This window comes from Rhagoletis pomonella, unplaced genomic scaffold (assembly GCF_013731165.1).
Source record: "Rhagoletis pomonella isolate Grant_MI unplaced genomic scaffold, Rhpom_1.0 Rhpom_scaffold_00012, whole genome shotgun sequence".
Taxonomy (NCBI): domain Eukaryota; kingdom Metazoa; phylum Arthropoda; class Insecta; order Diptera; family Tephritidae; genus Rhagoletis; species Rhagoletis pomonella.
The window spans coordinates 9,225,251-9,252,903 of NW_023458566.1; the positions used below are offsets into that span (position 1 = coordinate 9,225,251).

Sequence of the window (27,653 nt, forward strand, 5' to 3'; positions counted from 1 at the left end):
TCACATACATATGTACATAAGTATGGAATAGTATGTTTGTATGTGTATGTAAAAAGTGTATAATTTAACATTTGCAACTAAGAGCTCTGCCTAGTTAAAATAAGTAAATATTGTGCAACGTCCCTTTTAGTTTCAACAATGGATTCAACACAGCAGCCTCCACCGCTTGCAGGCTACGATAACCAAAGGCAGGCGCGCTGCGACGACAACATGTCCGTTTCGAATAACTTTAATATGAATACAGCGATCCAGCAGCAACGACCTGTCGATGAATTTGATTTGGAGTTGCGGCAGCATACCGCCGCCGCCACGCATCCTTACCACTCGAACTTTGCCTCAGCGTCCAATTTGCACATGTCCACAGCCAGTTTGGCAGAGCATAGCGCATCCTCGTTGGGTACGCAACAGCATCAGTATCATTACATACAATATCCGCCATACTACTACCATATTGGCCTGCATGCGCAAAGGCAACAACAGCAGCAACAACAGGGATCGCTTTTGGGAATACCGGAAGTCGCTTGCCATTGTCATTGCTCGTGTGGTGCACAACAACAGCAGCAACAGCAGCAGCAGCAACAACAACAACTGCTGAATCAACGTTATTACCAGCAAAGAAACTTTACCGCCTCCAGCACAGCCATTGGACAAACGCCGCGCATTGAGGGGGGGGACTCGAGCAAAATTGTGGTGCAAGTACATTGTCAATCGAATAGTGAAACAGATTGCGAGCGTGAACGCGAACCAGCGCCCACTAAAGCGCAATCAGAACAATCACTACTGAATCACTCCTACCAGACGCTGCAGCTGCAATCGGCAACGGAGGAGAAACCATTAAATGTCTTATGCAATTCCAAGTTGAATATCAGCTGCGATTGTGACTTGGAATGCACTTGTGGGGGGGCCGAAAGATTGCGCAGTGCTGCCGTCGAGTCTGCAGCTATGCATACTACGAGCAATAAGGCAGCTGCCAGCAGCGATGTTGATTTGAATGCAGATATTTTGGACACACCATCACCGTTGAAAAATCAGAAGCAATGCCAAATTGAAGCCATGTTGGGTGCTGATGAGATCACAGTCAGCGAATCGGACAATAATAGTACGATGATTAAGAAGAAGAAGAAAACGAGTGGTAGTGGTAGTAGTTGTACGCATACCAACAATGAAATGTAAGTCCAGAGTTGTGCTTTCTTTTACGTGTTTATGGGAACAGACATATGTACATATGTGTGTATGTGTGATTTTCAGGAATTCGTGGTGTCATCTGCAAGATCAAAATTCGCCATTGGCAGCCGACAAAAATTGCGATTGTCATTATAATTCCAGTCATATTGAAATCTACAGCGATGGCGATAGCAAAGGAGGTCACGATTCCATTGATGATCAGCGACCACCCTTGCCGCCGCGTCCACCACCGCCACCCAGGTTGCGAAATGCCACTATAACGGGAAATGGTAAGTGTAAGAAGTAGGTGGTGATAGACGTGCATTCGTATGTATGCATGTTTTTAAGGGATCATACATATGTATGTGTTTGAGGGATCAGAAAATTCGGTAAAGTGTGGGATTAGAGTTGGAAAACGGGTGTGCCAGCAGGAGGCATAACATCCTTATAAATCGAGTTCATTATCTCATTGCTCGCTGCTACATTTGTATGCACATTTTTCTAACACTTTACCTCACTACTTTGCATCGCATCGCTTTCTTCGTCCAACCCAGACTTTTCACATACCCGGTCCTTAGAACAAGTGTAGGTCGGTAATGCCTCTCTAATGCAATTCCTGTAGACAACGTGCATTACTCTGTATATTTACTTAAGCACATACTTGCATACATATGTATTATTAGCGCATGCGCTTATCAACTCAAACTTGTCTATACGCGCCATGTAGGAAAAACTTACTAAAATATAAGAGTAGTGTTTTTCTCACACGCCACACGAATAGAAAACGAATATTTTACTAAACTCGTTTGTGTAAAAGTCGACTAATCGTAAGACTGTAAGATGTTAAAATACCTTAAATTAGCTTGGCTGATCTATGAGATCGAACATAGACTATTAGTAAGTTTTTAGTGTTGTTAAGAGAATAGAGACCTAGGCTTAAACCTTAGTCATCATGCAGTTTTTAGCGAATTTTAAACATCGCTGGCTGTTTGGTGTGTAATTTATTTCAGTAAGAAGAACAAGTAGAGCCAAGTTAGCTGAGCCGCAATCTCCCGAAAGGTGGACAGTGTCATACGGAAGATGGGCTGGTGTGTACAGTAAGTGTTACTTTGGGCGCATGGCATCTCCTTTTCACGCTGTTTTACCTCTAACTTGAAAGTATGAGAGAATGTGAGACACTGTCCCGTTGGAGGTGCACTAATAAGTATCTTGGAATCCAACCTTGGAAGTGTTAGAATATCGTTAGTGCAATTGGCGGTCCTGCAAAATGTTAACGTTTCCCACAGGGAATTTCTTTCGATGTCATTGCCATGTCTACTCACTTAAAGTGACATTTGAGAGAGTGTTAGATGTCTGACGTGTTTTCCAATAGTACGTTTACCCGGTTTTGGCTAGCAAATCAGTTCGCTCATTCCCTCCAATTGAGTCCCAGACTCAGTAAATAAAAACCATTCGATTAACCTAGAGCTCGTCTATCCAACTCCAGAATTGTCAAACACAAAGTGAGTTTGTCTTTATAGTTGTTAGTGAAAATGGGCTGTTCTGATTTTTTAATTTTAATTCCGTCCGTAGGGAAATAGTACGTTTTTACGAGGATGTAGCATATAGAACCAAACCCCGTCAGTGTAGGACTTTAACTCGAACTACCGTCGTAAGTATAATACAATACGTCCGGTACTGCGGTCAGTTATCTCGTAGGGAAGATTTTTGAGCGCGGAGGTCTAAATTCGCTACAGTTCTGATGCATCAACGTGAACCAGTACTCTGTGTTTTAAAATAAAATATAAAAACCCACCTTAGTGGGGTGGCCTCTTGACTTGTTGCACTGTCTCTTCGACCAGCTTTTTCTCGACTTAGCTTCTGGTATAACTCTACAAGACTGCTGTCCAAGTATTTTGTCTGTTTAGATTGTCTGGCCGCAGTAGGTCTTCAGTAAACGATGCTATACTGTTCCGCGTCTTCCACCTTTTCAGAGCTGGGACATAAAGGTTAGTCAACCAGACTGAAGCGGTGTAAAAATGGTACGTATGGTGATTTGATCGTTGTCCCCTTGACTACTCGTTTTGCTCTATTATTACGTGTGTGCCTTTCTAAAACTGGCCCGAGGAACGACAAGGTCTCATTTACTGGTAAGCGTACGTAAATTACTGTATCCAAATTACCGTTGTGTTAACTGCCCTGTTACCTTTAGCCAACATGATCTATAAAATAGAAGTTTAGAATTTTAAATAATGCTCCTGTGGAAGTTGTCCACACCAAAACCTCCCAGAGGAGTGCCCCTGTTTGCCTTCCACGATATTGCCACGAAAACCTGTATAGTCCCTACAAGGACTCTATTGCATTATCAACAATCATAACAGGTGTAATAACTCGAGAGATACATCCTCAAGCGCACGCAATGGCGCTAATATCCTGCGAGCCTCTGTAGCCACGTTTTTAATTTTTTATTTCTTGATGCACAAGTTCCAAGTGACTTGGAGTTACAATTTGGCTCATAAAGGTAGGCCAATTTCTGTTTTTGGGAGGATTAGTGAGTTTATCTATATCTGAGTCTAATTGAGTACTTTACGACCGTGCTCACTAAAACCCGTAGAACCCCTAATACGATAGAAAATTTTATTACTAGTGACTGTCCTTGCTCGCGAGGCAAAGACAAACCTATGGATGGATATTTTACATTGACCATTGGAAATCTAAGGCGACTTGAATTGAACGACGAACAAGCTTAACATAAAAAGCCTCTTCTAATTGACAAAGTTTTCAAGAATCACACTAGAAATTTAAAGAGAAACTTTATCAAACACTAGAAAAACGTTAGGTTGCATCTGATTCATTGCTGCGAACTAACTTTCCTATAGGGCAACTGCTTTACACATACATACACACGCACTAAGTATTTGTTTGCGGACATTATCGAAGGCGTTAAAAGAAAATTCCTCAAGTGTAAATATGTAAGAAGGAAGGATATAACGCGTCGCGTTTAAAGCACAGGACACAACGAACAAGTGTTTGACGGAGGAAAGCTTTTTTTCGCATAGAAGAAAGCTTTGGCTTTGTTAGCACCAATGCGCCTACAATCCTGCTAGGCATTCAGTATGTGGGTAGAACGTTAAAAGTAAAGAATGGCAGCGGAAAGTTGAAAGTGCGAAAGGATTTTCGCCTCGTCACTCATTATAATTGTGTATAGATACTGAAATTTGGAGCCAAAGAAAATTTACATAAAAACACCTTACTCTGCTGTTAAATAAAAATGCTCAAAATAATTATTTTAGTTAATTTAACTAAACAAAATTTGCCGAAAACATTTTAAAATGTGCCAAAAAAGTTGAAGTTTCGCCACTGACCAATCCGAAATGCAATTCATATGCCACAGTAAAAAATAAGGAAATAAAATAAATCTGAATAGTCATAGGCGCTTCCTGCTGCATACACACTCCTTTTCTCATGGTCGCGTTATTCACAGCACAAATGTGATTTTAGTTTGAAATCGACTAAAGAGAATTTGTAGAAAGGCGAAAGTTCCATAAGTTTCAACGTGTACTGGTAACATTCCACAGCATTAGACAAGGGCAAAATGCATGGCTATCCTGTAATGCAATTCGTGCAGTATAGTGTGCCGCCGCCGCATTGTGGCTGGATTCCACAAGCTGATCCACTTCGCAATGTCGGCTTTCCTCCAACGCTGGGTTAGACGAATTTATTTTTATTTTTTATTCTTCAGTCTGATTTTAATTTTGAATTTGCGTTCTAACTTTTTGCATTTTATTGTTTTTTTTTTGTGTTTCAGGTGTTCATCGCCATGGTGCTGGCATAAAAAAGTACGTTGTGTGGTGCCTCATCTGCGGTGGCTTCTCCTGTCTGCTGGGCATACTTTTTCTGGGTGTTTACTTTCTTTTGCATTCATATACGATTACTGTTGGAAATTTTGAAACGGTGCCCACATTTGTGCCTGCTACATTGGTGAGTACTTTTTAACGGCGAACATTTTTCTTCTTTTATATCCTGTAACTCATATTTATTAATATATCCTTTTCTACTTGTTTTAGTTGATACTGACAGGAATATGCATAATAAGTTTGGCGCGGCGACGAAATCGATACAGCTATCTGGTAAGACGTTCATAATTTCGTCGCCTGTTAAAGGTTAATGGTTATCAGAGTAGAAGAGAAGAAATCGAAAGTTCCGATTTAAGTTTAGATTTGACTTTATTTTGACTTTAACTATGTGCCATTGTATTTAGTTATTGTCACCCACGAAAATCCACTCTCACTCACTTGCAATTTTGAGGTAAACACCAAGAGTTTTGAAATATAGTGGAGGCAACTTCCTAAATAATACTGGTCACTTCTCGTAGTTTATGGATCGCTGAATTCCAATCCGAACTCTGAATTGCTCTATCAGATTATTTGTTTTTTTAATATTCTAACCTAAAAGTAAGAAACACCTGATTTTGGCCTGTTTCTTCAAAAAATTATTTATTTTACATAATGTTCTGTTACGAGATATAAGGATTTACAGTGGCGGTCGAAAATGGATGAATGGTGTCTCGTTTTTAATATTTACAATTTTTCAAGCTAAAATTTTTTTGATATCTTTTTATAAAAACATGACTCATACTTAAAAAAAAAAAACTTCAAAGTTTATACAGAACTTAGGAAAATTTGTATTTAAATTTCGAGTTTTTTAACCCGAATTTTTAGAAATATTTTGGGTATGCAGTTAACAAGCTTATAAAATTTTAGTAAGATAAGTGCCAGCTTTGAGCGGCTAAATAATCGCATTGATTTTTAATAATTTTTTATAGTTGACAGCTTGCTGCACTTTTTTCCATATAAACATGAATTTCAGATGGAAGAATATGCGCAAAACCGTTTGCAAAAAAAGTTAACGCCAGTTTTCCTAAATTTCGCTATTTATATGAAAAAACCGTAAACCTGTTTTACTAGAATTTTATAAACTTGTTAACTGCATACCTAAAAAATTTCTTTCCAAAAAAATTCTGTTTTAATAGCTCGAAATTTAGATAAAAAATTGTGGAATTTTTCTAAATTCTGTATAAAGTTTGAAAGTGTGATTTATATAGTTTTTTGTTAAAGCATGAACCATATTTATATAAAAAATATCAAAAAAATTTTAGCTTGAAAAATATGGTAAATATTAAAAACGAAACACCATTCATCCATTTTTGACCGCCACTGTATATGGAAGGGCCACGAGAAAATTTCTCAAATTCAGATACATATCTGTTTCAAATCAAGCCATATACAGTACCCTTCGATAATAGCGCCAACCACTGATTTTAATCTGTCTGTTTTTTTTTTTATATATGTGTTTTTGGGTATATTTGAGCGCAAATAAAAGTTGATTAGCTCTACTTTCAAATAGCGTGTGGCCGTTTTTTGGAAAAAAATTAATACGACCGGGGATACTTGCCCCTCCGTTTTCAGAGAATGTGACACATATATGTATATACATGTAAATATTTTTTCCAAACATTCAGTGGTAGACAAACTTGTATAGTTTTTTTTTCTTATTTGGTCTTTGTATTTTATGTGCCGAAAATTGAAATGGATGACCTCTAACCGCATATGAAATTTACATTTTACAGATAAAACTGTCTGGCGTGTGTGGTCTTATCTCAGCACTGACATGCGCGCTCGTCACTGTTACCACAACCGTTCTCCATATGAGCCGCTTGCAGGCGTTACGCGAGTGCGAATATGCGCAAAAGACACGAACATGCACTTGTTACTCCGACATGATCGAATCCCAAGTAGATCGAGTGGACAAAGGTAAAGTCCCAAAGGTAATAGTCACCTACCAGTATTTTGCTAATAAAATTTTTTATTAGAAGGTGTTCGCCTCGTCTTCGACTCATTATCCGACTGTGGTGTTGTGCATGGCTCACTCTACTCCTGTCTACGCGCAATATTTGGACTTTCCGTGGCAGGTGTCTTGGTCGCAGTTTTCAGTTGTATGCTGGTTTATCAGTTACTCAGGTGAGAAGAAACTTCATTGGTTTTATTAACCACTGGTTAAATAACCCTTCTCATTATATGTATGTATGTGTGCAGTCACGAACGCAAGAAAATGTACTGGGAGCAGCTGGAGTTGCGTTGCCGTTCACTTTACACCAGTCAACAGGGTCCACCACCAAATATGGCCGCTATGGCTGGCGGTCGTGGCCCGATTTGTCGCTGCTGTGAACAGTGCCACCTGCATCGTCAAGTGCCTCTGCAGGCTACCGCCTACCCATGGGATGATAGCGGCGAGCCACGTTTCTGGACCGGCCAACCACCGGGGAACTTCTATTCCCCCAATCCAGGTGGCGATGATCTGCATATGGCTAATGCAGGTACGGCTTGCCGTGGGCATGGCGGCGCATCCGGTGCGCGAAGTCGCATGACAGGCTGGAGCTGGCCGCGTATGCCCTGGCAACGGAATTCGCCCGTGCCGAACGCACGGCAATTTCGTCAAACACCCTCAAGTCCAGACTCACAGTATGGTTTCACAAATAATGCACCGGCTGCGGTGGATAATATGATGACTGCTGACTCGGAGACCGCACCGACTGTTGGGCATGGCTCGGCGGCGCCTCCTTTTAATGTCGTTGGCGGCGCGCTGCCCTACGGCGTTTGGGGACCACCGCCGCCCTACAGCGATCCCAACAGTCCAGCACGACGTGGCTACTATCAATATATACAACCAAATCCATGCGGTAATATTAATGCTGCTAACAACAACATCAATCACAGCGGCGCTGGCCATATGCCGAATGAAAGTAATATTAGTGTAGCGGCTGAGCAGCGTATGCCTTGCCTTAATCATCGTTCGGTTTTCTTAGAACAACAGCCGCATCAACTCAATGGCAATGGTGGAAATTGTTGTCCAACCGCAAGTATGCGGCGCAACTTGGCAAAGCGTCGCACGACCGGCGGTAACGGAGGCGGTGGTAGCGGCGGCGAAGATGCCATGAAGTCGAAGACTGGTGGTGGCGACTATGAGAACACACCCTCGGAGAGTGATGGCTGTAACATGCGAGACCGTTTTTCCAACACTTTACCTACGCGAAAAGTGAAGAAACGCAACGAGACAAATGTACAGGCCAATATTATAGGAAGCACAAATCCTCAACCAGCTCCACGCCTTTCCATGCAACAGGTGAATGCCAATACCGATGCGAGTTGCACAAACGAACACGACGCTGATGCCACGCTTAATGATGACGATTGTATGGATCAGTGCACTGAAGGTATGTGCGATGAAGATAAAAACTTGGGAGGCAGCGCTTCCTCACGTATTGCCGCCAGGGCAACATTGCGTCGTAAGCGCGGCAATGAGAATAGTGGTTTCCCGGCGAATTGCGAAGTTGGTGTCGCTAACAAAACCATGACGGAAGGTGAGTCTGATGCTGTGGTGATTGCAGCAGACATGCACAGCGCTGGCGATCCCGCCGAGTCAGAAGTCTACTTTGCCGATGTCAGCAGTTGTTGTAATATGTCGCTCAAAAACGATAACTACTACGATGAGGCCCATCAGATTCAGCACCATGTGCCTGCACATCACCATCACCAGCATCAGAATAGCAATTGCAGCCAGAATAGCAGCAGCAATAATGAGGATTACTTAGCGCAGCGTTTCGGTCCGCGCGAGAATTCAATACGTAGTCGTCTTCCATTTCCACAGGCACGCACCAATGACTACGAGGAAAACTTGAATACGTCGCATCAGAAAGAAATCGGCGGCAGTATTACACCTGTTAACCAAATGCAGAAGGAAATTTCACGCCAAAGTATGTGCTCTGTGGAATCAGAAGCACAAACTGATTGCACCGATTTGTCGCCGGCTACTCCGTGCAGCAATAAATTTGCGCAGACTAATTTTGAGGGAAAAATAACAACAACAACAACCAACGATGGTAATGACGTTTCAGTGCCGCAACGTGTCACTGGAGCGCCGCTACCAAATTTCATCGCCAAGTTTCCATATTCATCAGAGTCACAAAGCTTGGAAGCACACCGGCGCTCAACGAAGGATATTCACGATCTAATACTCTCATCGGAAGCACACTACGAAGTGATCAACGATAATCCACAACCAACACCGCCGCCTTGCCAATTTACGGCACAACAACCAACAACAACGCGTATCAACAAACCTCAACCACAGCGTCCGACAAATCTTTCGACCAGCAAATCCAAAGCGAAACAGGGCGTGAAAACGCGAGATCGCATAGAGGCTAATGTACTGCAGAGCGAACGAGATTGGCCGATTCCAAGTGGAGTTGGTAATGTGAATAAGGGAGTAGTAGTAGGTGTGGGCGGCGGTGGTCTATGCAACAACAACGAAAGGAAATGCTTGTGAGAAGAAGTTTTCGTATAAAATTCGAAATTGATCCAGTGAAATGAGAGTGAAGCTTTGGGATGGCTTTAGTAAAAAATAAGCAAAAGTAAGGTTGATAATGAACGGTATGAGAACTTAGGGTGCTTAAGGTGCAAGTTTGAAAAATTTTTGTTTTTGGTTTGAAAGCGCAGAAGGTTTGTGGTCAGTGTTGCCAGTGTTGTCTCCTTTAGTCACAACAAATGTAATTTACATACTTCCAAAAACCATAATTTTTTTAATACATGCACAGACGAAAAATTAAAATTCTAATATGTATGTATATATATATATTAGGGTGGTATTTAAAAATATAAACATCATAGGCCACCCCTTAATTCTTTTCTACATAAAAAATAAAGACATCTACAAAAATTACAAAATCTAAAAAAATAGAGGTCGCTACCAGGCTTTGAAAAAATTTTTTTTTTTTTTAATAACAATAAATTGAAATATTTGAAATATTTTGGCGCTTACAATTTTTTCTATTTAAGTGTCTGGCCAAGCTTCTCCTTCAATTTGTGGTGTGCGCCTTGATGTTGGAAAAATTTTTTTTTTGTAAATCGATAAATCGCTGATTCGACAAATTTTGACTTTAACCGGCTATAACTCAACAAATTTACGCATTTATACGAACAATATGTTTTTAAAGTTTATCAGATTTCAAGTCAAATTTTTTTTCAGATTTTACGATTTATTTAATTAAGCTTTTTCTAACCGTGATAATTTGCATAAAATTTAGAAATTTTCGTGTATGTCTTTATTTTGATATTTTTATTTGGGCCTTAAAGCTCAGCTGTCAGATTGAGTACAAATCAGGGACAAAAAGTAACTATTATCCCAAATTAACAAATATAAAACGTAGCCCGGATTCTAAAATTTATCGAAAACGTTGCTTCATAACGTTTATTAGATGAAAAATATTTTTTATTTCGCCAGTAAGAGTTATAAACCAAGGTTTATTTTTTACGTTGTTTGATAACAGTTATTGCCCAACATTTATTTTTTACGCTGCTTGATAACAGTTATTGCCCAACGTTTATTTTGTACGTTGTCTTATAAACGATTGACGAAAACGGAGATGTAGAAGAAGATAAAGATGATGAAAGTAAAAGAGGAGGAGTAAAATAACTGCTATCAAGCGACGTAAAAAATAAACGTCGGGAAATAACTGCTATCAAGCGACGTAAAAAATAAACGTCGGGAAATAACTGTTATCAAACAACGTAAACAATAAACTCTTATTGGCGACAGAAAACATATTTCTCCTGCATAACAGTAAAAAGTAAACGTTGAGTTATAACTCTTACTGGCGAAATAAAAAATAAATATTTCTCATCTACTAAATGTTATGGAACAACGTTTTTTCCGCTAAAACTTATAACTGTTATGTCCCTGGTATAAATTGTTTTCAGACTTTCAGATCCTGTGCTCATGCATACATAAAGTTTAACCAAAAGTTAGTGTGACTGATGAATAATGATCTCACATACATATACATACCACTTACCAATCCCTAGAGATTGAAATGTGTAGAGTTATAGATTTCAAAACTGCCCTTACCAGACGCGACTACCCGAAACTCCAATATATTGAATGCATTTTTCTCGAAATATTTCATTATAGAAACGATTTCCTTTGTTGTTGGCGTCCATTTCATATTTAATCACTTCAGCCGTCCATCAGCTCCCAACGTTTCGAAACATAGTAAACTTGCCATATACATAAATACATATAATTCTTGAAAGGTCTCAAATGCTCATATCTACCGTTATAAACATGCATAAACTTATATAATTACATACATACATATAAGTAAATGTATAAAAAATTAGAACTAAAAAAGTGTGTGCAGACTTTATTTTTAATTTTAATACCATACTGTTTTACTACTATTTTAAAAGTAAACATTTTTTTTTTGTATTTATAATTACTTAAAGCTTCTTAACTTAAAATTTCTACACATAGATACTTATATGCGTGCTTATGTGCGTTACTATGCTAGTATGCTCACAATTACCATAAAAATAAGTTGTCTAAATTTATAAAAGTGAATGCTAAATTATTTATTAGGCTGACCCTTAAAATAGCAACACATCCGCGCGCGCAAATTTTAAAATAAAAAAAATGTTTAGGAGTCACTACCAGAGTTTAAAAAAATTAGTTTTTCTTTATTGCAAGATTTCTAAGAAATTTTTACTTCGATTTCTTTTTACAATGAACTACTTAGAACTTAGCAATTGCTGTTTCTTAAAATTTCAGACCTTATACTTAAATTTATTTTTATAAATCGAGTAAAAGGTCTGAAATTTCGAAGCAAGAGCAGATATGTCAAACACTTGCCCAAAGAAAAAATTAAAAAAAAAAAATACGTTTTGAGCACAGGAAGTCCATAATAAATCTTCCATATATATATAAGTACATGAGTTTCTTGATATTTTTTTAAAATAGTTGTTTGCAAACCAGTATACAAACCTAAGAAAAATTTGGAAAAATGCTGCACTTATTCCAAAAAAATGTTAACCAATGACAGTCTTTGGCAGTGACTATGAATTTAAATGAATAGTTTTCATATATTTCAAACCCTGGTAGCGTTCCCTAAATTTAATTGAAAATTTTGAAATTTTAGTGGGTGCATTTTTGCTCGTACAAGATTTATATGTTGATATTTTAAGAACCAGCCGACTATGTATAATATATTTATGTTCCAAAATCTATCTTTGGTGTCTATAAAAACATATATGTATTTAAAATTACAGAACTGATTTTATGCATATACATACCTAGCATACATACATTACTCGTACATACATACAAACATACATAAGTATTGCGTTTATGCATTAGTTAATTAGCATTAAATGTATGTATATCGAAATTGTTCGATAAATAGTTATTTGCATAGTATTATTCATAGACAATACATAAAGAAAATTATACGCATTCGTTGTGTAAACCAAAAGTTTTAATGATGGGCCATTCCATTGTGACTGGTGGGACATTTTACTCGGAACAACGACAATAGCAAAAGATATTTTTTGACATAGAACTATAACTAATGTTATAAAATTGCTTTAAAAAACAAATACCAAACGATTTACCAGTTTTATTCTCATTTTCGTTGTTGTCTTAGTTCTATGTAACTATCATTTGAGTGAATCTGACCGGTGGGACACTGAAAAGTACTCTATTTTACCTTAGTTTCCATAGACAGAAATTATAACTGCTTTTTATTTTTTTATTTTTTTAAAAAGAGGTTACTACCGAAAAAGAGATAATTAGGGCATTTTAAAATTTATTTCGTTTTCCTCTTTTACATGGAATGACCCTGATTTAGAAAATCTACATACATACATACATACTCACATATATGCATACGTAAATAATATTTTAAAATTTTATTAGTAAAATGCCAATCAAAGTATTTAGCATAACTTAAGGGCAGACATTTTAAATTTATAAGGGTGTTGGGTTTGGTTTTCTGTAATGGCATATAAATGCACAGATGCATACATATGTATGTACATATGCGCTTCCTTGAAAAATTGTAAAATTTTAGGTTTATTTTTAAAGTTTATAGAATCATTTTTTGTGGCTCTATAAGTTTTACTTAAAAAATGATAGTTATAATGAATAATAAAAGTAATAACTATGTTACATACACAACTGATGTATGTATGTGTATATATGTATATACATACATAACTATTGTATAATTATTTCACATATTCATACAAAAAATGTATGTAAACGTGCTTTTAATTTTTTATTGATATATATATAATCTATAGTTAAGTACATATATTTAAATGTATGTGTACATACTTATGTAGACTGTTAGTTTTGTGAATTTGTTATATAAAAATCTATTGTAGCTAAAGTGAAATATTCTATTGAAATTATGTTTAATAAAAAGTGCATAAAAAGAAATAAATCGAAATATATAGAAATCAAAATAAATGGTAGTAGTTTTGTTTTTGAAAAATTAAGATTTTTTTTTAATAAAGGAGACTCATGAAGGTCTCAGTACTTGTACATAATTATTTTATTTATTTAATTATAAATAAAATATTGGTTCATACAAAGTTTCCCTGGATTTTTTGGTACATTTTTGCAAAAAAAAAAATAAAATTTTATACCAAAAAAATTTTAATCAAGCACATATTTATATAATGCCCATAATTATCAATGACCTTTTGCCATTTTCAGGTAGTTTAATAATTCCATAGGTGTGGGAATTCTGTGGTTTATCGGCAAAAAAATTTAAAAAAGAGACCAAAACAAACTTTTTTTTCACGAGCGTCGAAAAAAAATACAGCCACGGATAAGACTTCCCTTTTAATGACGGCCACGGCAAACGGTTAAAGGACTATAATTTGAGGGCATGCACATGGGTAAGGTGCCTGTTGTTGTTGTAGCCAGGGTTTCGGAGCGTAGCGAAGCGAAGGAGCAAGGAGCAGTGCGGTCTGGTACAATTTCCGTATCCGGAAACGAAGCGGAAAACTTTCGAAAAAGATCATGTTATTTGAAAGCAATAATTACATTTTATTTTTTTAAGCTGAAAATTTTAATACGTAATACGTAGTCGGCAGCGGCAGGGCGTGTAGAGAAGCACCCTAGTATTCGTTAGCTTTCAGAAGGTTTCAGTTCGAATGCCGTCAGGCGCTTCCTTACTTTTGTTTTTCAAACCATGAAAAAGCATCTGTGAAGTGCAGAAGGAAAGCGTATTGAACGAAAAATTCAATAAGAAAATGTTCAGAAAAACAGCAAAAAACGTATCAGTTTGAAAAAAATTTTTCGGTTCTTGACTGTACATTGGATCATCAAAGTAAACGAAAATGGAATCGGTAAACGGACTAGGCGGCCACTGTGGTGTAATGGGTGGCAGTACGGGCTACTACTCCACAGGACCTGGGCTCAAGCGCTGGTCAAAGCAACATCGGTAAACAAATATAGATCAACGTTTTTTTTCTTAACAGCGGTCGCCCCTCGGCAGGCAATGGCAATCCTCCGAGTGTGTTTCTGCCATGAAAAACAGCTTCTCGTAAAAATACAATCGTAAAAATGACAACATCAAGGCGCACGCCACAAATCGGAGGAGAAGCTCGGCCAAACCCTAACATATGTAAAAGCGCCAATCTATTATTATTATGTTATTATAAACGGACTAAAATTCGCATTTCATCTACTTTGTTTTTACTTTTTCGGATTTTTTCTGGCAGGGTTAGTATGTATCTGCATTTTATTTACAGGGGAAAAAAATAAAAAAATAAATTTTAAAAATTCAGCTAATTTTTTTGCGGTTAGGGCTCGATATTCACAAAGTAATTAAATAACAAAAAAAAAATATTGGGAACGGTAGCGGAGCTTGGAGCGTAATAAAATACGGGAGCGGAGCGATGAAAAAAAAAACCTTTGCTCCGAAGCCCTGGTTGTAGCAGCATACAAATTCCCCAAAGAGTTTTTGGGGAGTGATGCTGGAGGAACAGTCCTTGAACAGATATATGTAGGTAAATCTGGTTCGTTCCGGTTACGTAGATCCGACTGTCGTGGGAACAGGATAAGGTGCCTCTGCCCTGCTAGTTGATGTCCTCATAAGGACAAAAGCCGACATATCCGCCAAGAAATGCGTTGTACCGTGCAAGGTAAAAAATATTCGGAGCTTTTATTTATCTTTCAGCAAAAGCTGGAGAAAATTTTTGTTACATTTCGTTGAAAAAACCTAAGGTAAAAGGAGTGTTCGCTATGCAACTGCCAGTAAGAATTAGCCAGTAACAAATTTCAGAGAACAAGGTACCTTACTCTCCCAAAGAGAGAAACTTACTAAGTTTTGCGCGAACAGGAATTAGCAAACATTTGCAAGCTTCACTGCCAGCTGGCGTCCACGGTTGCATTTCGAGCATAATAACTTTTTTAAATTATTTCAGGTGGAAACCAAAACAGGACCTATTCGTATATTTCTTCGTATTCTGACTTTCTTCAACATACGCTTCAATTTCATTGTGGAAGTCACTGTCGGATTTCCTATATCGACAGTGGTGTCGAGTACGTTCCGATTACGAATACAGCTTTTTCAGCCGAGTCCTCTCAAATGTTTCGAATTAATTAAATTAATTGAATAAACGAATATTTACATACTTCTTTTAATAGTAAATCGCAAGAAGATTGTTCATTTTTAAATTTAACGAACTCGGTGATTCAAATTAATGTTGACAAAAATGCAACCATGTGCCACAAACCTGCTTGCGAATTCTTACTGGCAAAATTTTTCCCAGCACGAATTCGCAACTTCCCCTCCAAATGAAATGTCAAAATAGTGCTCTCTCCTTGCAAGTTTTACTGGGTTTTTGGCTAAACGAACACGATTTGGTAACAATTGGTACCAACTTGTACAAATTTTTTGCATAGCGAACACTCCTAAAGTCTCCCTGGCCCATATGATTAGCATGTGCTGAGAAATAGTTTTTCGCATTTTCTGAAAAACGTGTAATTTTGAGTTTTATCACCTCTGAAGGTCGTGTGCGAATTGTTCCTTATTATGAGTTATTCGGGTAATATGAAAAAATTTCACTTCCACAGATAACTTTTGTTTTTGTTTTTTTTTTATTAAAATGTATATCATTGCTTAAATAACTACATCTAAGGACTTTTTACATGTACATACATATTTCACAACTACAACTAAATATAAATTTTTACACACATATGCATTTCTTAAGTACTTTGTGGGTTTTATAAGTACACACATTTCAGGTTAATGCTTCTTGTAAAATTTTTCTTCTTTTGAGATGCTAGCAATTTCGATGTGTGTGATGTAACTTGACATTATGAACTTGAACTTTCTTGCCAAAATTAAATAAAGTACAAAGTATTACCATTTCTTAGTAAGTACAGACACAATTACTCATTTAAAATTCTATGTAAAAAAGACAAAAAAAAAACGCATTGAAAGCAAGCAGCCCTGTTTGCAGCAGCACTTCTGCACCGCCATTGCTATTCTTTCGATCCTCTATGTTGCCATGCGGTATCTCATTATCTTCGATACTTTGCTCGATCTCCTCCAATGCCAATGTTGTGGCTTCGTTAATCGTTCGCAGCAGCGGATAGTTTGAATTTATACGTTTTGGCATAATTGCATGGCCATTGCTTTGCAGATATTTGTAATCTGCATAAATGTCATCCTCTGGTTTGCAAACGCCGCGAAAGTCATCAGTGTCTATGGACCATATCATGGTACCAGCAAGTTTTTTCTCAACGGCGTACTTCACCTTATTTGCAATAGAGCGGCCATTATCGAATGTCACTACTTGTACTAGGCCGCTGAAGACGTCACGCTCGGAGCGCGCTAGCATTTGTGAAGTTTTCGCATCCCAAACGGTGCTCCAACCTGAAGTCCTATTGCTCAGTATGCTGCAGATTTCATTGTAGCCAAGAAAGCCTTCTTCCCGTGTGAAGGGTCCCTGAAAAGCTATGCCGTCGGTAGGATCACCAACGTTGCCATCTCGGGGTGTTCGAAAGGTACGGCCATAAAATGGCAAACCTAAAACAATTTTGTTCGGCGGCGCACCCAATTTCAAGAGGTAATCGATGGTGTATTGCTGAAAGTACAATTTGATTAGAAACAGAGAGAGCACAGACATATGTATGTATGTACACTATACTCACCACGCTCAGCGTATCACCTTCGGGAGCCGTGAGTGGTGCATTAAAGCCGACTTGTTTATCCCAGCTGCCATGATAGTCGTAACACATAATGTGTAAGTAGTCTAGATATCGTGAAATTTGACGTACATCGTATGCCTGGTCAATAACATTCTTGGCTGCACCGATTGCCGAGGTCAACAACAAATTATACTTATCAAACTCATCTCTCAGTTCCTTCGTGAATTGCACAAAATTTTCACGATCTTGTGGACGGCCGCCACGTTGTGTGGGATATTCCCAATCGAGATCGAGACCATCGAAATTATAACGACGTATGAACGTGGTGACCTGTTTGACGAAACGGCCGCGTTGTTCCGCATCGGCCACCAACAAAGAGTAATTTTTGGAGCCTTCATTCCAGCCGCCTATAGCCAAGCTCACTTTGAGGTGTGGATGTGTGATTTTGAAACCGGTTAGGTGTTCGAAACCGCCTTTGCCGTAATCTTCTTTTAAATCTTGCCAAGGGTCTGGAACAAGAATTGCGATTTTAATTAAAACTGATTTCTAACAAGAGTAAGATAGTTTATTACTTTTGCAATGCTTCACTTACCCAAAGATTTAATGGCCGATTGTGTGATATCCAGACCGGCAAAGGCATAGACTACGTGTGTACACAGATTCGGATCGAAATTATCGATCGCATATGCGCCATTACCAGGCCGATACACAGCCCATGTCGAAATATAACACACCACCACTTTGCCATGTGTAGGTCCTGCAGACGTGGATATTCATACATTTTTTTGTAGGTTTGAAAATGTGTGATAAATTTTAAAATAAGGTACATATTAAATTTCAATTTCAGTTACTTAAGAGTGTATATATATATGTACATACATATATGCAATGTATACATATGTATATATATATATAACAAAAAAGGTATCCAATTCCAATTCACCTGTCTTTGCCGACGCCCAGTTCACGATTGAAGCTAAGGCTGAAATTGTAAGCACAACCCTCCATCCTGTGGAAGCCATCTGAAAGAGAAAGTTTGAAAAAATACTACTTCAATATTAGTGGACTTTGACTTATGAAAAGGGCAGATATAAGCTGTTGGAGCAAAAAATAAAAAAAGCAAATGTGTAACGGAAGGACGCTTTTTTGTTTTGTGGTTTTTGTTTTGCTTAGCCACAGTCTCGGACGAGTAACTTGGTCGAGGGTTAGCAGTTTGTGAAACTTTATCTATTTTCGGTTTCCCATAAAATCTGCATTGATGGCATTAAATGTATTTTTTTAATTTTTTTTATTAGTAATTAGCTCACTTAACATTAATTAATTTCTTCTCAAATATAGTTTATTACTTCTCTTGCGTCAATCACGCTTTAACTGTTAAGCCTTTCCTGTGAGCGCCTGGTTTCTGTATCGGCAAAAATAGAAGGATATCCGCGTTGACGAGAAATCATAAACGTACATATGTATACTTATTTATGTGCATGTATTTATGTATGTGTGTATGTTTTATAACGGCTTACTGTAACCAAGTGTAAACTGGTTTTGAAAATAACAATTAGCACATTGCATTGCATTTCATGCGTGCAAGCTCTTGGGAACATTTTTTTGAAACCAATGTATACACAATTAATAAAATACAGAGAAATGTATACGTATCGATACTACATAAATATATACGCTCGCAAACATATAAATGTATACATGGACATTAGGGTGGTAAAAAAAAAAAAAAATACACAGGAGCACCATGTTTTTGGAGGAAAAAAATTTCAAATTTTTTATTAAATTTTTAGAAAATTTTCGAGTGTGCAGTTTTGTAGCCAATTCAATTTAAGTATGATAAAGTGCAAGTATCAAGTCACTAAAAATTATCGTTGATTTTTAAAATTTTTTTTTGTCGATGGTGTGGAGTACTTTTTCCATATGAACAAAATCAATTTTTAACCGAGTTCTAAAACAGACGGAGGTTGAAAATTCGTCGAAATATTCTTTTTTTAATGTGTTTTTTTTTATTATTTTCTGACCTTATAACAATTATATTCAACAATTTTTATTGAGCTCGAGGCCGATTTTAAATGAAGAACTATTGTGTATTGTTGGTTTTTGTTAATAATTCTATTTTTAGAATTTTTAACTTTTAGGTGTGCTCGGCCTTAAATAATCTTTTTTTGTTATTTAATGGCCTTATAACAATTATATTCAACAACTTTTATTGAGCTGGAGGCCGATTTTACATATTTTTTTTTATGTTCATAACTTTGGCCCAAGTGAACTGATTTCGATAATTATTTTTTATCAGAAAGGGCAAGGTGGTAATTTGGTTTAGATTCGATCATTGGAGCATGAAGAAATTAACGGTACTCTTAAATTTGTATATAAGAATTGAAATCGGTTGTGTTTTTTTGCATGCATTACAACCGTTATGGAATAAATTTGACAAAAAACAATGATTTGAAGCACCCTAATGTGTAATGTACGAGTACTCTTCCGACTGGTTCAATAAACGTTTTGCAATTCACTTGGCTGTTACTAAATTGAAATTAATTACGAGACTCGTTGATAAGTTCTTAAGTTGTGCGAGAATTAAGACCGGCAAGAATAACAACGACAGCTAACTTCGTTAATGTCATACAAATTTTTATACATATATTAATACATGTACATACATATGTATGTATGTGTGTACAATGTGATGAATAATCAAGCGAATAAAAGTGAAAGAGATAATTTAATATGTTAAAAAGAATGTATCATAAGTTCTTCCAAGAATTCTTTTACTTTTATGCTAATGCTTTGTAGCTTGTAAAAAAAAACAAAACTTAAAATACGTTAAAAAATTACAACTACTGGCTACCAAGATTGTGCGATTTAGCAGCAATCGGGCGATGCCTTCAAAGCCAATATAACCTAGGTCATCTTTCAAATGCCGCCGGAGCTATGCGGCAGAGTGATTGCAAACCGGGCCACTCGGATCGGTTTCTTAACACTCCTCATCATACCAGTTGTTCTTTCAGGCTCGCTAAAACCCGACTATTTCTTTGGCGGCGGTACTTAATGATCGATTTGTTAAAGACTGCTCTCTCAGGGCCGAGAGTCGGGTAGCGAATTCATTGGCCGTTTGCTTTAATTGCAGCTTTTCGACATTAAGCTTTCCTTGCATTTGCCTTGAGCGCACATTTTTTGCTGCACAGAGGCGGATTCGTATCTCGGCTGCACCAGGATAGTGGTCCGAGTTGATAACCAGGCTTCAGAGCTTTCCTTCCGCCTATCACAACATGATCAATATGATTTCCAGTTTTCGATTTGAAGACAGCTACGTAGCTTGATGGATCTTTTTATGCCTGAACCTATTACTGCATACTACTATTTTTCTGGTCCAGCGAAGTCGACCAGCCTCAGTCGGTTCAATATTTCGACGGTGGCTCCAAATATCCCTGCCCATCCTGACATTGAAGAATGTGAGCTGCAAGCACTCATAGAAGCTATCATTGGACATTTCGTCCTTCTCCTCCGCCGGAGTGTGGGCGCAAATCAGCGATATGTTGAAGAATCTTGCTTTGATGCGGATTGTGGCGAGACACCAAATTTGCGCTCCTTTACATGGAAGCTGTAGTAGACGTCTCAAGGTCCCAGGTATTGCTTACCTTGCCCCGCCCAACGCATTTCTTGAATGGCGGTGATATAAGCTTTTTCCTTACGGGGACATCAGCCAGCCGGGCAGAGGTACCTTCCCTATTAAGGCCCCGGACATTACAGGCGCATATCCATAAAGCGCAGTCAATGTTTCGTGTGATGGGTCGTCAAAGTTTGGAGGCGAAATGAATCAAGGCTGTTTTCGGGTTTTCATTGGATATGTTTTTTTTTAAGTTACGGGTTTTTGTTTTTGTATTTACATTATATCCTGGCTACTCCCTTGGTTAGAGGTGCGAATGACAACTCGGTAGCACCAAGGTTCAATCTCTGATGCGAACAACACAGTGATTTTCAAATTGTAGTTGCTTATTTACTAGTCAAGGCGGAGCTCCGAGTGTGATTCCGTCTTGAAAAAATCGCCTCATAAAATGCACATAGGCACCTTCATAATCAATATAAGCCGGACACCACAAATTACAGCTTCACCATATAGTACTTAGCAGGTCGTGTAGGCGGCAAATATTTTTTTTTTTTAATTCAGCTATGTAAAACTGTGCCAAAAATTTAGATTCATTCGGGTGAAGTCAAAATGCGTACAAAGCAAAAGATGATACAGCTTTGCCTCTTATTCAGATCAGCTAAAACAAAACTCGCTTGAGCTAATGAAACCGGAATCGTAAGCTTCTTAAGTGATTGGTTACTGCGATGCTAACAAAAAAAAAATAAAATAAAAAATACTGAAAACCACAAACAATGGCTGGCTTGAAAAACGAATATTCGTACAAAAGCGAAAAAACTGCGGAAGTTTTTGGTTATAACGAAAACTAAAGTAGAGCAAAACAAATAAGGAAAACACAGTAAAAAAAAGTTAGGGCATAAGTCAAGCAAGAAATTCAATTTTATGACCACCGATCGCTGCTATTTTATTTAGTGAAGCGCTGCGCATGCGCTACAACAGCGCTATCCAGCAGGTGATGGCGTGGCGCATTGGCTAAAATAGTAATCACAGTATGTACGAGTATGTAGTTAGTTACCTCTATGCTAGTACTTACACGCAGCTACATAAATACACCCATACATATACATATGTACATACACTCTATATACATTTGTTCATACACACTTGAGAAGTGGTAGGTACAAAATTCACGCACTTTTGTTCCATTTATTATTTTATTTAATTTAGTTATTTTAATATATTTTATATACAGCAGTGCAGCGCGTTTTTTTTTCTTGTTTAGTTCACCTTAAAATTAAAATATCTAAAAAGAGGTCATGCCAACAAAGGCACATACTCGTGTTTTTTTGTATACCTTCAGATTTATGTATTATTTTAGGGAGTATTTTTTTTTTTTAAGCCAAAAACTAAATATTACAGAAGTACCGCAAGAAATGTTAAACTCCGACGGCACGATTGCCACCGCAATTGCCGCTCTCTTATCGAAAACTGAATGTACGACAGACAGGCTGGGCTTTGACTTTGGTGGCGGCTAACCACAAAGCTTCTCGAATCAGCTCAGCAATTACTGGCAAATACTCTCGTACAATGAAATTGGTTCAAAAGAAAATGAAAAGCCTCACTCTCTAGTCGGAGTCAAAGACAAGACCAGCATATATGTATGCATACATACATACAATGCAGGTATATACATACATACATATGTACATTAGGGTGCATCATCAAAAAAAGTTTCGGGTTTTCCACCCCAGCTATAAAATGTATTATTTTTTAAGGCTTCCGCAAAAATATTTCGCAAAAGTTAATGGTAAAAAAATCTTTTTAAAACAAGCTTTCCAAATAAAAACCAAATCGGACCATAAATACGGTTTCTCCAAATATCTCGACGCCGGCGCCACCTACCGGCTACATGTTTTGTGGGGTTATTTCCTTGCATACATTTCAAATATGAACCAAACGGACGAGTTTTTCAAATATCTCGACTCCTGTGCCACCTAGCGGGTTTATTCATCTTCCAAATTGCATTGTCATCGGGTTCTGAGTTAATTTTCAAATTATAAGTCTCTAGCTTATCGGGAAGTTCGTTAAAGATTGATTGTAAAACATGACCCAAACAAACATACTTACATGCATACATCATACATACATACATTCAAAGCAAGTTAAATAAAAGTTTGTAAAAATATTAAGATTTACGTGAGTTAGGCCGATTTGAAAATATCTCAAAAAACTCATTATTTCGATTCCGTTGATAAATAGTTAAAGATTTTTATGCTGACCTTTTAGGATTTACCTTATCATCTAGGGTGATTTTTTGGAGAAAATATTAAAGAAAAAAATTATTTATAAAAAACTAGATTTTTGGAGATATTTTCAAATGGGTTCAGCTCACGCAAATATTAATATTTTGCCGAAATATTTTGGAAGTAGTCTTAAAATATAATAAATTTTATAATTCCGATAGAAAATAATATCGGTTTTTTTTTTTTAAGGAGAGTAATGCACCCTAATGCACACCTAAATACGTATGTATGTATGCATGTACATGGATTCATGCGTATGTGTGACTATTCAAGTTGGATAGGGCGAAGATCCAAAAATGTCTCTTTAAATTCAAATTTGAATTATGCTGCATTTACATGAGGCGATTTTCTATGCGATTCAACATTGCTCAAGAAAAATCGCTCGTGTAAATGGTGATTCGAAAATCGCTTGCCTCAATGTAGACAGCAAGTCAACTTTTGGCGGCGATTATCGCCTGTCAAAAAATCGCCTCTTGTAAAGTCAGCTTTATTCTTCTTAAGTCTTCCATTGCTGGCGATCTAACTGCCAAACAGAATTAACGCCCAAATGGTAATAAAGAATGAAGTTGTACCTAGCTGAAATCTAAACATTAAAGGGTAATATTGGCCGAGTATTTACATAGTTAGAATTAGACAAAAATCATGCACGTCAATCTTAGTATCGATTTTCATTTTTAAATCAGACAAATTTTTAAATAAAAGAAAAAAGTAAGTAAGTATGTATGTTGAGTTTTGACATTTTTTCTTGTTGACAGTGTCGTTTTCTTCCATACAAAGTATGATCGACAAGCCCTGGAGTTGAACGGCAACACAACGCACAGTGCTTCCCTTCCATATAAAATGTGGGCAAAAATAGAATTGTGGACGGATTTAAATGAAAATTCGCCTCTTAGTTAAATTGAGGACGTTAAATTAAAAAATGCAAATTGTTTTTGGGTAACTTTAATACATTCACTCTAAATGCAGTTTGAAGTTGACAATTTGGGTTCTTGTGGCATTTACATATGTAGGTATGTACATATAGTTCGTTTTATTTTCAAAAGTGAGGTGTCAAATGACAGGACTAGGTCTGTAGATGTGCAATGAAGTAGTATTTTTTTGGAAAGGGTTGCCAACTGTTTCAAATTTTATTACAATTTTTTAATAAGTTAAACGAATTAGATATTACAATATGGGTATCAATTGAAATGGTGTTGCAAATTCTTTACTTCTAAACGAAACGTAGAAGGGTTGCCACATGTTTAAAAAATCAAATTCACTATAATGAAGGGAATAAGGTAACGGAAATCTGTATATCAATATGGGTATCAGGCAAAAGAGAAAATTTGACATATTTAGCAAGAAATAAGTGAAGAGTAAAAACATTCCAGAGTTAATTAAAGGGTCCAGTAATTTAAAAGGAATGTAATCAGAACAAATTAATTTATGTATTTGTAATAAAATAACAAATACGATGTCGTAAACTTTTGCTTTGGCACAATTATTTTTCTACTTTAACTAAATTTGACTTTACAACCACCTGGCACCCTCTTCGTAATATTTGCAAGCTAAAACCTTCTTAAACCTCTTTCATCTGACTCCCATATGGTGATACCTGTCTATTTAAATTATCTAATTCCTTTAATTCAAATGGATTTTGATTTTTTAAACAGGTGGCAACCCTCTACATGTAGTTAAGAAATAAACCCTTTTCACATGATTCAACAACTACAGGTTGTAGCAATCGTACAAAAACAACATTTACCGTTGGTATGAACTCCTTGTGTCATCAACATCTTCTTTATCTATTAATATTCGTATGTACATGTATACCCTGCATACCAGGATTTCATAGAATTCTGAAAGGTTTCACAATTTTTTTTATAATTTACTTTAAGAAATCGTACAGAAATTTCTTTACTAGTTCTTGTCAACCACTTCATATGTTTTTCTTTAAAGATTTCTAAAAGAATCGTAGCAAATTTCCGACACTTTTAAAGATTTCGGGAGCATTTGTTTGCAGGGTATATATAGACGTATATGTGTATGTATACGCGGAGATGTAAATAAAGCAAAACAGGCGATAATTTGACACAAGCGTGCTCATAAGAAGAAGCATAGCTTCTTTCGCTATCACCTGTAATTGATGCGCCTTGCCCTTTTCATATACATTTCGACTGATACCCATCTCTTAACAATTCATGTAACTTATTGGAAAAATGTTAATTTAATTTTTTACAGGTGGCAACTCTTAAAAAAAAAATAAACCCCTATTGTCTACAGGTCAAGCCTTTATTATGACACTTCACTTTTGAAAATAGAACGAATCGTGCAGATCTGACGGCACTGACAAGAAATGAAAAAATGATTTTATGCATTACCAAAAAAAGCATTATTTCAAAAAGTGCAAAAAATGAGCAGGTTTTTATTCCTTATTTCGAAAGCTAAAAAACCGTATTATTAACAAAATAATAAAAAGTAACATATTTTAACATATATTCTTTATTCATTCCATTAAAATTTACCATTTTTTGAAATTTTGTTTAAAGAAATTGTTTCTCTGGAAAACCGAAGGAACACCCTGTGTTTAATTTTATTCCAAAGTTTTAATCCTGTAGGAAAGGACCAAAGTGTTTACTAAAATTCGTTAAAGGTCCGGGAATGTTCTCCAACATTGCGTGAATGCACTGATTCGTTATCTTCGTCTACCTGTGAACTCTTATGATCAGCCAGCTTAACTTAACTCAACCTACATTGCAGTCGATCCTGTATCGGATGTAGTGCCCACCTCATTCGTTGGGTCAAGTAGTGCAAGTCACAGTCATCAGAATAAACCGCAGTTCATAGTCTAATGGCTTAAGGTCCGATCTAGACTACATGATGGTCAGTCGTCAGTGGAAAATTTTGTTTGGAACTTTGGTTTTCTAGACAGGTTTGAGTTGAGTTCAGTTGGAGCGGAGTTTTGTTGAAATGTCAACGGTTTACTTTCGAATATTGATGCCTATTTAAAATTTGACTGTCAGTTAGTTAAAACTTTACCAACTGTACAAACTTTAGCCGTTAACCAAACTTTATAGTGTATCTGTGTCGAAGACTTAGAACATAAACTACTCTAGAAAGTGTAAAACTGGCCACATCAGCTATCGGTAGACCCCGGAACCCTGTTATTTCGACGGAGCCGAACCAGAGGGAGCGGCTTTCAGAGGCCTGGGGAAGGGGTGGTTGGTATCATGCGGAGTATGTGATATGTATGTACATATGTCGACGTCGAGTATAGAAAAGTAAGAGTTAATCCTTCTACACAATCTCAGCCTTAGTTCCATTTTAGTTACTGTTCGGATCTTCTCTATGGTAGCAACCGGGCAGAAATGCCTTGCTTATACCCGAATAGGAAGCATTCGCTATGTTCGTAGTATTCAGCCGCCATCAAAAGATATCCTGCTGAGTCTATAATTCGGTGGTCTGACCACGCTATGGCTTTGTCCACTGCGCTCTACTAGTCAGTGGTGGCCAAACTAGCGAAGGATAGTTTAAAGCTGAACTTCTTTGTTGCCAACATAGTTTCTTTGCCAGCTATCAAAGGCAACCCCTAAAAATGTTTGGGTTATTAATTGCCGGCATTGGTGTGCCGTTTGGTGGTAAGCTGTCGATTTTGTTAATGGAATCAGTCAAACTCCTTTCAGTGGTTGAGGAATATTCGAGGTTTAAGTAGAAGTTAAATACTAATGGGGAAAGACACCACTCGGTGGGATCACCTTGTTCTTCGTTCTCACGACAGTAGGGTCTACGTAATCGGCATCATTCCACAAAAACCATTTGGGTATTTGTATGCTGTTACAACAACAAAAGCTTTATTCATTCTGGCGGTGAAGTTTGAATTCGTTAAATGCATTCCATAAAAAATGACGAACTTTTTTAATCCGGAAAATTCTCAAATGAAATAAATCAGTAAATAAAAAAATGGTCGCTTCTCTAAGCTTAAAAAAAAAAATTGACCATCATTGCTTTGAAGCTGACGGTTATTTCACAATCCCCCGCGTCCCGAAAATCAAGTTTTACATTCACTGCTACTTAATTTACATATTCATGTTGTTGCAGGTTCCGCTTAATGATGTTTAAAATTTTTCTCGCCATAAACTAAGCCATAGCGAGAATTGTGAACTCCTTAAAAATCCGTGTGCTACTTTTAAATTTCCGCCTTCGACCAAACGTAATTCGAAATTTCAATTATAATGTGTTAAAATACATATGTCAAAGGCAATTTTCTACATATCAAATTTAAATGCCATGCTAATATTTAAATTAATATTGGTGGTATTCATCTAAACCGATAACTTTATCGCAAGCAGATCGTCGTAGTGTGCAAATGTGCTAAGTCTACTTTTTAAATTTTTCAGGAGTGACAAAAAACCGTTTAACTTTTTCTTTTTGTTAATATTTTCCTATCCGTAAAAGCAGTTTTCTTCTAAAAGCATAAACGGACGGCAGTGTTGATCCGGATCAACTAAGTCCGAGTTAATCCGGATCAACGCTGCCGTCTGTTTAAGCTTTTAGTTCGTCTTGTTTAAGTACCAGTA

General features: G+C 37.0%; 2 protein-coding genes across 6 annotated transcripts; one reads left to right on the plus strand and one right to left on the minus strand.

Annotated features, from left to right (window-relative positions):
* The first annotated feature begins 29 nt into the window (after positions 1–29).
* Positions 30–9,946, plus strand: LOC118747814. 2 transcript variants are annotated; one of them, XM_036481981.1, is made up of 7 exons: positions 30–1,169; positions 1,249–1,454; positions 4,952–5,124; positions 5,211–5,273; positions 6,773–6,956; positions 7,016–7,163; positions 7,239–9,946. In XM_036481981.1, the coding sequence occupies exons 1-7, from the start codon at positions 139–141 to the stop codon at positions 9,526–9,528; spliced, it is 4,095 nt and encodes a 1,364-aa protein (XP_036337874.1). In that variant the 5' UTR covers positions 30–138; the 3' UTR covers positions 9,529–9,946. The 2 variants fall into 2 exon arrangements, with proteins under 2 accessions (XP_036337874.1, XP_036337875.1); XM_036481982.1 differs by having other exon boundaries at positions 7,019–7,163.
* A 6,378-nt stretch (positions 9,947–16,324) lies between these two features.
* Positions 16,325–22,317, minus strand: LOC118747815 (probable chitinase 2). 4 transcript variants are annotated; one of them, XM_036481984.1, is made up of 5 exons: positions 22,220–22,317; positions 18,149–18,227; positions 17,798–17,962; positions 17,209–17,714; positions 16,325–17,141 (listed from the first exon to the last, which is right to left on the minus strand). In XM_036481984.1, the coding sequence occupies exons 2-5, from the start codon at positions 18,225–18,227 to the stop codon at positions 16,452–16,454; spliced, it is 1,440 nt and encodes a 479-aa protein (XP_036337877.1). In that variant the 5' UTR covers positions 22,220–22,317; the 3' UTR covers positions 16,325–16,451. The 4 variants fall into 4 exon arrangements, with proteins under 4 accessions (XP_036337877.1, XP_036337876.1, XP_036337879.1 ...); XM_036481983.1 differs by having other exon boundaries at positions 22,149–22,253; XM_036481986.1 differs by lacking the exon at positions 22,220–22,317 and adding an exon at positions 22,131–22,155.
* Positions 22,318–27,653: the final 5,336 nt, after the last annotated feature.